We start from the raw sequence: 10,265 nt of genomic DNA, 5'->3' as shown, positions 1-10,265 counted from the left end.
TGTTATTGGGCTTGTTTAGTGGGTTTGGCCCAAGCCCTTCTCTTTAGGGTTTGTGTTCTACTATTTATTTCTGTTTTGTTTCTCATTTGAGACAGTTGATGATGAATTAGAATTGAAATATTTTTGGTGGCTTGCAGCCGTTTTCTCCCTCCCCTCTCTTCCTCTAGTTTCTTCTCCTCTTCTCCCTTCTCTCTGTTTCTCCTCCCCTTTCCTTCTTCTTTCTTATTCATCCTACATCAGATAGTCATCTTGCACAGTGTATATATGTCTATGGCCCCACTTCATTCTGGTACTATGTCATTCCAATAATTTCTTCAAATATGCTCTGGTCGGAGAATGCAATATTTACTTGGTTTGGATGGATTGTATTAAAGTTTATACATTAATCCCCGGTTTCGTACAAATTAAAATCTAGATTTTAATCTAAGTCAAAGTCGACAATCAAATTTAACCACATTTTATGGGCCCTACAATTTTTCAACCTCACATTTCATCATCTTCTATCAAAATCTACTAAAAATCTGACTTTAATCTCCACCAAATAGGGGCTATGACTTCCATACTCTGGCTTTAGGGAATAGTGTATGAGCTTTAGTTGGTTCTTCTTTGTTTCAGTCCCTCCCTCCCTCTCTTAGAATGGGTGTTCGAGTTTCCTCGAGATGAGGCTGGAACTTGCACTCTGCATTCCTTCTTGTTAACACAGAATGGATCAATCTTAAGCAGAAGATAAACCCGAACATGCTCTTGGTGTGTGTATGTGTGTAAATGCTATAGCTCAGTAGTTTATATTATCAATTGATATATTGTAGGCCTGATCAGTTGATATTTCTTTGAATTCTTCGAGACAGATCATCGATTACTCGTCTTAATACGGCTTTTCTCCAGGTGCTAATGTTGATAAAGAATCTAACTATCAATTTGAGCAGTGCTGAATTTGAGGACCATGTAAGTTCCAGTGTTCTGTATTGGGCATATCATTCATAGAGCCATAAGTTTATATAATGAAAATTATTGATCTCTTAATGTGTAATGAAAATAAAACTAATGATCCCTTATTTTGCCGGCTACCCCAGTTACCTTTAAACGTTACAGATTTCCCTTCATCTCCAGTTTGTTTCTTTAATTTATCTTTGATTGTTTTTATTTGATTGGCGATACAGAGGAGGTTAATAATGTCACATTATTAGGATGGAGAACAATAGATTCTATAGCCCTTCTAAAAATCTAAAAGAGCCAAGCTGGAGAACGCAATTCAATCCATTTATAATTCTAAGGGAGAGATACTCAATCTTATAATGGCCTTGGAGTCCGGAAATATATGGAGAAACTCTTGCCAAGTGCAAGCTCGTAATTTGGTTTCAGCTTTCCAAACCTCAGGTGTGCAAAGGGGTAGAAAGTCCGTTCAAAGATCTGTGAGGTCTACATCCCCTTCTGCTCTCCATTTCTTCGTTGTTCATATCATATTTAGGGAGAACTGATTGATAACATATGAAGAAGATGCTGGCTCTTCCTGCTGCAACATCCTTGAGATCCTAAGATTATAATCTACTATGTATACATGTTTTTAATCCACTCCTGGATTTTCTATGTTCGTCTGCCAATAATTTGCCATTCTAACTGAGACGAGACGGTGCAGACCCTCATCTGTCAATGCAAATGCATATCAGAAGTGGGTGGGCGTAGAGTATTGATCCTACAGAGTTGGAACTATCTATGAGGTATTGGGCATCAAGATTCAAAGACTTTTAAAAGTAACTTTTATCTGTTGAGGGATGGCCTTCTAAGATTGACTTTCGTCTCTCCTTGACTTGTTTCCAAGGCCTTCGAGGGCAAGCATCAGCTAGTGTAGTTTTTCTGGAGTGTCTTAAATCATACTCTGTAAATTGTCTGGAAATCTTGTTTCCGAAGTTTGCTCTGGAACTCAAGAATGGTATTATGCTCAAGCACATTGGTTTGTCCTCACTCAGTTGAAACCTTCGATACATACTATCTTCCACAGATTCGTGTTCATGTAGTTGTTATATATCTTTTGCTTAAAACACAACTACATGATTTAGAATTACACTCTCATAATAGAGAATTTTTGTTTGGTGGCATTGCATCACATATTACACATTGCATTTGTTATATGAGTTGACTTTTCCTTTCATTTGTGTCTCTATTTGAGTCACATTACCTAAATACTACTCTGTTCTTCATTTTTATTTTTTTTTTATTTTTTATTTTTTTTACAAACACTCATCTGCAATCACACATTCTTCCAAACTCATATCTTTTGACGAATTTTACAGGCGCATCACTCTCATAACACGAACCTCTTCAGTTCGTCCTAAATCTTGAAAAAAAAAATGTATATACTCTAAACACTTGTTGTGTGTTTGGTAAGCAGTACTATATATCAATGAACATTATTAAAGTAAACAAAAAAAATGAATTTTGTTAATAATATCTGCTAGTCATGTTGAATATTACATATCATGCACTTTATGAATATATTCATGAAAAGCTTTGATGATCGTTTGTCATCAAGAATATTTAGCTAATGATTCAATATCAACAATTAGAAGGAAAAAAATTAGTAAAAAAGTAAAAAATTATAAAAATAATACTCTTTATCTACAATTCAATAATTTCTCCTTCTCTGCATTCACCGACTTCAACTGCAATTGTTCCTTCCTTTGTTGATGGCAACACTCTGCAGCAGTTTCTCCTAGGAGGCTGCAAAAATTACGTTGAAGATTAGAGACAAGGCAAATTAAATTTTATTTTAATAAATAAGTGATGACAAAATTTGAATTCGAGACATTTATTTAAAATCTATCTCATTTAAAAATGTGAGCTATTACTGAAGGAAGAACAAATAATAGACTTCATAATGACTAGTACTAAAAGTAAAAAGGATTGTGCTATTTGTACACTGATTCTTTACACTTCGGTTGACACTTGCATTATTGTCAAGCATCAATTGGATGAAAAAATTATTTGAAATAAAAATTGTCTAATTGGAAAATGATACGTAGCAAAGTGTAAACTAAAGTGTACGTGTAGAAATGTTTATGTTAAAAATGAGAGAACAAAGGGATATTAAGTTACCTTGTCCCATAAATTGGGTTCACGCATTTTGTATACTTCCACTCTCCAAACATGAGAAGGATTGGCTGTCTCCTTCCAGTTGCATTCTGAGTTTCGATTTTGAATCTTAACATATTCGCTCGCCGTTCGATTTGTTGCCCGATTATATATGGCATTGGACAGTAAGTACACAAATGGCCTTCGACATGCATTTGTGCTAAGAGGTCTAGTTTTCATTGAGAAGCCAACCTCATTATGCATTCTATACCAATTGGCAAAGGTTCTTAAAGGAATTTCCATTTCGCGGGCCGGAACTATGCCCCGAAAAATTTGGGTTGCATAGCCCCATGACACAGATATAGTCCAGTTTTTGACACTGTCGTAGCAAATGGACTGTTGCATGAGCCCAGCCGAGTCGAGCTTCATCGGCATTTTGAGACGTCGAAGGGATTGGATCCGGCCCGTGTTGGGGAAAATGGGCTCGATCACATCGAGATGGTGGAGCGAGAGTAGTGGCGCAATTGGGTGGGCCGCCAAGAGCCCAAAGGCATCGCCATAAATATCCAGCTGTGAACATAGATTGTACATATTATCAAAATTGCTTTTTCTTAATTACAAATAAAAATTTACTTAATCACGATAAAAAATAAAACGACACAAATACAATTAATTTTGACCTATTTTTGTATCTTAATTCAAATTATAATATTAAAAATTAATTTCAACTGTTTAACCTACATCTAAATGCAAATATGAATTTCAAGAAAAACCATCAATTGCTACTATTCCATCACAAAATCAACCACTCATAAATTTTTATTTTGATCTTTTAAAAGAAGGAATATAAAAAGTAAAAATTAATTCAGAGTAAGCAACGGCAGTAATCGTCATATATCTCAATTTGTTGTTGGTGCAAAAAAAATAAAATAAAATTACAGAAAATTAATGCCTCAAAGTCTTTGTTTAATTCTCATTTTCTCCAAAATACATTTTTCTTTCTCTTCTTTTTAATCACACATTCCTCATTAAAATAATATTACAGATAAATCAAAAACTTTTCTTTATTTTTCAACCACATATTTCTCATCAATCTATTATTATAAAATGCATTCTTTCATAAAAATGGGGCTCAAACATCTCTCAAATATCAAGCTGCCACATAAAATGTTACGTAGGACGATTACTTGTCATAAAATTAATGAAGAAATAAATTTGTCACAAAATTTATACCAAGCTTTTTTTTTTTTTTTATAAATAATTAAAATATAAAATTACTTGCCCAAAGTCAATAGAATTTCAAATCAACTAAAATGCTATAATTGTAAACAAGCAAATTCATAAAGTATAATCAAGAATTCTAGAGAGGGAAGGAAACCTGATGAAATCCCATTTCTACCGTGAGTGGAACTCCAAGTTCAGCCATGCAAGCTTGAATTCTATCATCTAAGCCGTACAATTTAGGGTATCTGTGTAAACACCTATCTTGCATTTTTTCTAGGGTTTTTGCCAATGGATAACTAATGGCAAAACCAGCACCCCCATAAGCCATATTATAAGAAAAATGTATATTCTGCCTATGAGTTTCAGATGATTTTCCAATATAATAAAACTGGTTATGATCATATTTTGACAAAACCCTAACCAAATTCTCAGCAAAGAAAAACGTATCATCATCCCCCAAAACAATCCACCTAACATCATCCAACCCTTGTCTCACTGTTTCTGATACTATTCGAGACATTCTTATCGCGGACCGATCACCGATTGAGTTTTTGTACTTGAATTTCGATGTACTACTCGATATTTTCACTGAAGGAAGGCATTGCTTATCGTCTGTGCTTCGTTTTACAGGCTTATCTAGCCATACGAACCCGCGCATTTCCTCTGGTTTCCACCATAGTTTGATATATTCCTTCCTGTGTTTCCATAGTTTTGATGAAGATGCAATGCCAAAAACAATGTGACGGAGTTGTGTCTTCTCTTGGGGTTTTATAGGGTAAGTCTGGAAATTTCCGGCGCTTTTTTCTGCAGGGTTTTGAACGAAGATGGAACTCGAGTTTCTCAGTGATTTCTCTAGGGATTGAATGCTAAAAGACGTGAGATTTATTGAGTTAAAAACATATGAAAATGAAAGGAAAATAATGAAGGAAATTATGAGTTTGAATAATGTTGTCGTTTTGATATTGCAGAGACAAAGAAGGGATTCGAAATCTTTCATGGCTCCTTGAGGTTTCATTTCTTGAGAACCCCAAGATTTTTCAAGAATAAATAGAGAGAAGAGAGGAGAGATATTTAAAGGACTAATCTTCGAAAGTTTGATATAAATGAATCTCTTTCGAAAGAAAGACCTGTTTGTGTTTGAGGCTAACTTGTTGATTAAAATCAAAGTCAAAGTCAACATTTAATTTTAATAACATATTTTATAAGATCAATAATTTTTGAATCACACATTTTATCATTTTTTTTTATCAAAATGTAATTTTTAATGATGCCAAACATGGCTAAATTTATTACTATTGCACGTTGTGTTCATATTTAACAAATAGCGAGATTATAATAACTATTTTAGTAAATATTTAAATAAGTCCATGTTTGGTAGGGATTCAAATTTTAATTAAAGTTAAAATCAAAAATTAATTTCAACAACACATTTCATCAAATTTTATCAAAATATACTAAATTTTTTTAATCTAAACTAAACAGGGACTATTAAAAAACAAAACTACAATTCTTAATAAACAAATATTTTTTCATTTAATTCATCTTATATTTAGCCCCATTTGGTGGAAACAAAAATCAGAATTTTAGTATATTTTGATAAAATTGATAGAATATAGGTTGAAATGTTGTAAATCCCATAAAATATATGATTAAAAATAATTATTTGTTGTAAATAATACAATTATTAGTCAATGACAATTATACCCCTACAATCCTTGTTATTATTACAATTGTATCTCTAATTCTTCCCTAAAAAGGAGCTTTGGTTCTCAATATAATACACACAACTTTATTGATCTGTCTAGTTTCTTCTCACTTTTTCTTTATTTTATAACATATTATCAGTACGAAAACTTAATTTTTCAAAATTTAGTAAGAATAATAATATTCACACAACAAATTTTTATATCTACATAACATTTTAATTACAAGAAAGGTTTTCAATATTTGATCGCTTATACTTTTATTCTAAACCTTTTTTCTTGTCACATTGTCATTTTTAACCTTCATTTAATTAATATATTTTACCTCTAACAACAATTTTCATCCAAATATTATACTAAGTTGCATCGAAAATACTGGCAAATATTTTGTTTAACTTTTTTATTAGTTATTTATTTCGATTATTTAAAAATACGGAAGATAAATATGTCTGTTGGCCCTCATAACAAACATTTTGGATAAAAATCATCTCTATAGACAATACGTGAAATTTAATAGAGGGTCGATGACAAAAATTAAAAAAAGAAAAAAATTGAGAACATAAGCATAAAAATAAGAAAACTTTAAGGGTATTCATTGTAATTAAAATGTGTCATAGTTTACAAAAGTTGTGGAGTAAATATATTTACCCATTTAGTAAAGGTAGTATTTTTTTGTAAGCATAGTCACATGTATCGAAATTAATTTGGTTATGTGTGAATTTTTTTTAACACGTGCATGGTAATTGTGCATATTTGTGTTGGTTTATGTAATTAAGCAAATATATTTAGGTTTTATGCGTAGCTTCAAAATGTCATATCCTGTTTCCGTAATCTGAAATCATTTAGTTTTATGCTTAGTTTCACTTCCTGAATTCATAATTGTAGTTTACACATTAAATTATTGGTTTGCATCTACTGCTTTCCACTCTCAATGTTCCTGTTTCATGTCTTGAAAATCATGATTGGGGTTTGCATATCCTATTTGTATTAATCAATGATGAAACCAAATAAATTCACTTTTATTATGATTATTAGATACTCTTTTGCACACTATTAAAATTAATATATTCAGAAGATTGTTAATTACTTTTGAAGGGCAAGATATAATTTTCAATATTTCAGAAGAATATTGACATATTGCTTTAGAATAAATAATAGTAAAATACAATATGCTCTTGAAGTGGCACATATTTCAAAATAAATATAATTTTGAATTAGTATTTATCCCTGAAGAAAAACATACTACTTATGTTATATGGACAGTCTTCTATGATTATATCATGATTAATCATATTTTTAAGAATTAACTATTTCTTTTATTTTGTTGAATAGCTATTCAACTGAAAAATATTGTCTTGAACCGAGGTTCAATTGCTGGATGTATCATTATTTAGTACGACTAGTTGGACTATCACTAGCAATAATGATGTGAAATTGAGAACTAAAACATTCAAAGAAAAAGTAGAAGATTTTTCAATCCAATCAATTCATATATAATGTTTGTTCTCTTTATTGAAAATTGATCATTAATCATCATTAGCTAAAATGAGAATTGAATTTCTTATATTTCTAAAATTAATTACAATGATATATGGAACCTTGTCACCCTTTGCATTGACCATCTAGATATTATTTGTATCCAATAGTTTTAATACATATACTAGATAATTACAAAGTATTCACAACTTAAAGTTTACGAAATTACTGTTCAAAAGTTAAATGATAAGTATAATTTTTAGATTATATATAATCAAGATAATATATCTTGTTAATGTTAGTGAACTTAAATCTTGACATTTTAATAAGTGTTAATTGGGATGACAATAAAATAGTTTAGCACTATTATTTGTTAAGTGCCTACAAATTAATTTATAAATCATTACTATTGATAATAAAGTGCTTCATAGTTCTTTCTAGGGAATGCTGTTAGCATCATGTTAACATTAAAATTTCTCCTTCATATTTGGCTTGTGATCAAAGCCTAATTTTCCATCTAATTATTTTGAATAGTGCCATATATGTACAATTGATTCACCACAATGCATGGAGTTGAAAGTAAATATTGTTGAGAATAAATGCGTTGTTTTATAATGTAGTTTGCTGATTATCAATTAGGTTGGATAATTCTTAGCGTTAGGGGTGAGAAATTAAGGAGCTGAAAATGTACTGCATCATTATATTATTTAGACACTTGTAAAAGACAATTTGAATCTGAAGTTTGAAAAATATTTCGCTCACATGCATTTGCTGACAAAAGAGATTAACAATATCTCATACACTAGTTTTAAGTATCCCAACTCAAATTGACCCTTAGAATGACAATTCGTCAACATTATATTTAATATATCAATAACACACTTGAAGCATGATGACATTTGATTCCAAATAAATTCTCTTAAAATAATAATAATAATAATAAAATAAAATTGGAGCGGATAAGGAAGAATGTCTCATATAGGAAACGGATATTCTTGAAAAATATATAGACATAACTAATTATAAAACTCCAGAAAAAGTTAAAATATTTGAAATATTAAAAGTAGAGACATCTCAATAAGTTATATCATTATTAAAAAAACAATTGAATCAAAATAGAAAAAAGTTGTCGACAACACTTTTGCACATGATGTATCGCTTTATATTATGAATATCGAGGAATCGAGATAAATTCATCAAAGCGAAGTAATGATTGACCACTAAAGAATACAATCCTAGTAAATTCAAATTTTCTAGGGAAAATTGAAGCATCTAGACCTATAGTTAGAAAGGTTGATGGAATTTTATATGAAGATAATAACGTTTGAAAGCTATAATAAGGCGGTATGAACGGCTACCCCAGTTACCTTTAAACGTTACAGATTTCCCTTCATCTCCAGTTTGTTTCTTTAATTTATCTTTGATTGTTTTTATTTGATTGGCGATACAGAGGAGGTTAATAATGTCACATTATTAGGATGGAGAACAATAGATTCTATAGCCCTTCTAAAAATCTAAAAGAGCCAAGCTGGAGAACGCAATTCAATCCATTTATAATTCTAAGGGAGAGATACTCAATCTTATAATGGCCTTGGAGTCCGGAAATATATGGAGAAACTCTTGCCAAGTGCAAGCTCGTAATTTGGTTTCAGCTTTCCAAACCTCAGGTGTGCAAAGGGGTAGAAAGTCCGTTCAAAGATCTGTGAGGTCTACATCCCCTTCTGCTCTCCATTTCTTCGTTGTTCATATCATATTTAGGGAGAACTGATTGATAACATATGAAGAAGATGCTGGCTCTTCCTGCTGCAACATCCTTGAGATCCTAAGATTATAATCTACTATGTATACATGTTTTTAATCCACTCCTGGATTTTCTATGTTCGTCTGCCAATAATTTGCCATTCTAACTGAGACGAGACGGTGCAGACCCTCATCTGTCAATGCAAATGCATATCAGAAGTGGGTGGGCGTAGAGTATTGATCCTACAGAGTTGGAACTATCTATGAGGTATTGGGCATCAAGATTCAAAGACTTTTAAAAGTAACTTTTATCTGTTGAGGGATGGCCTTCTAAAATTGACTTTTGTCTCTCCTTGACTTGTTTCCAAGGCCTTTGAGGGCAAGCATCAGCTAGTGTAGTTTTTCTGGAGTGTCTTAAATCATACTCTGTAAATTGTCTGGAAATCTTGTTTCCGAAGTTTGCTCTGGAACTCAAGAATGGTATTATGCTCAAGCACATTGGTTTGTCCTCACTCAGTTGAAACCTTCGATACATACTATCTTCCACAGATTCGTGTTCATGTAGTTGTTATATATCTTTTGCTTAAAACACAACTACATGATTTAGAATTACACTCTCATAATAGAGAATTTTTGTTTGGTGGCATTGCATCACATATTACACATTGCATTTGTTATATGAGTTGACTTTTCCTTTCATTTGTGTCTCTATTTGAGTCACATTACCTAAATACTACTCTGTTCTTCATTTTTATTTTTTTTTTATTTTTTATTTTTTTTACAAACACTCATATGCAATCACACATTCTTCCAAACTCATATCTTTTGACGAATTTTACAGGCGCATCACTCTCATAACACGAACCTCTTCAGTTCGTCTTAAATCTTGAAAAAAAAAATGTATATACTCTAAGCACTTGTTGTGTGTTTGGTAAGCAGTACTATATATCAATGAACATTATTAAAGTAAACAAAAAAAAATGAATTTTGTTAATAATATCTGCTAGTCATGTTGAATATTACATATCATGCACTTTATGAATATATTCATGA

At 31.4% G+C, this 10,265-nt stretch overlaps 1 protein-coding gene and 1 pseudogene across 1 annotated transcript; one reads left to right on the top strand and one right to left on the bottom strand.

Moving 5' to 3' along the window:
* The window catches only part of LOC111410372, a 12,793-nt pseudogene extending 10,731 nt beyond the window's left edge, over positions 1-2,062 (top strand).
* Positions 2,063-2,608: 546 nt separating this feature from the next.
* LOC111411018 lies at positions 2,609-5,315 on the bottom strand. The gene is made up of 3 exons (XM_023041594.1): positions 4,448-5,315; positions 3,094-3,639; positions 2,609-2,718 (listed from the first exon to the last, which is right to left on the bottom strand). Exons 1-3 carry the CDS (start codon positions 5,306-5,308, stop codon positions 2,617-2,619), a joined length of 1,509 nt encoding a protein of 502 aa, XP_022897362.1. The 5' UTR covers positions 5,309-5,315; the 3' UTR covers positions 2,609-2,616.
* Positions 5,316-10,265: the final 4,950 nt, after the last annotated feature.

The sequence above is a fragment of the Olea europaea genome, chromosome 15 (assembly GCF_002742605.1).
Source record: "Olea europaea var. sylvestris chromosome 15, O_europaea_v1, whole genome shotgun sequence".
Taxonomy (NCBI): domain Eukaryota; kingdom Viridiplantae; phylum Streptophyta; class Magnoliopsida; order Lamiales; family Oleaceae; genus Olea; species Olea europaea.
Note: the sequence above shows the minus strand (reverse complement) of the source record. Positions and strands in the feature narration are given on the sequence as shown.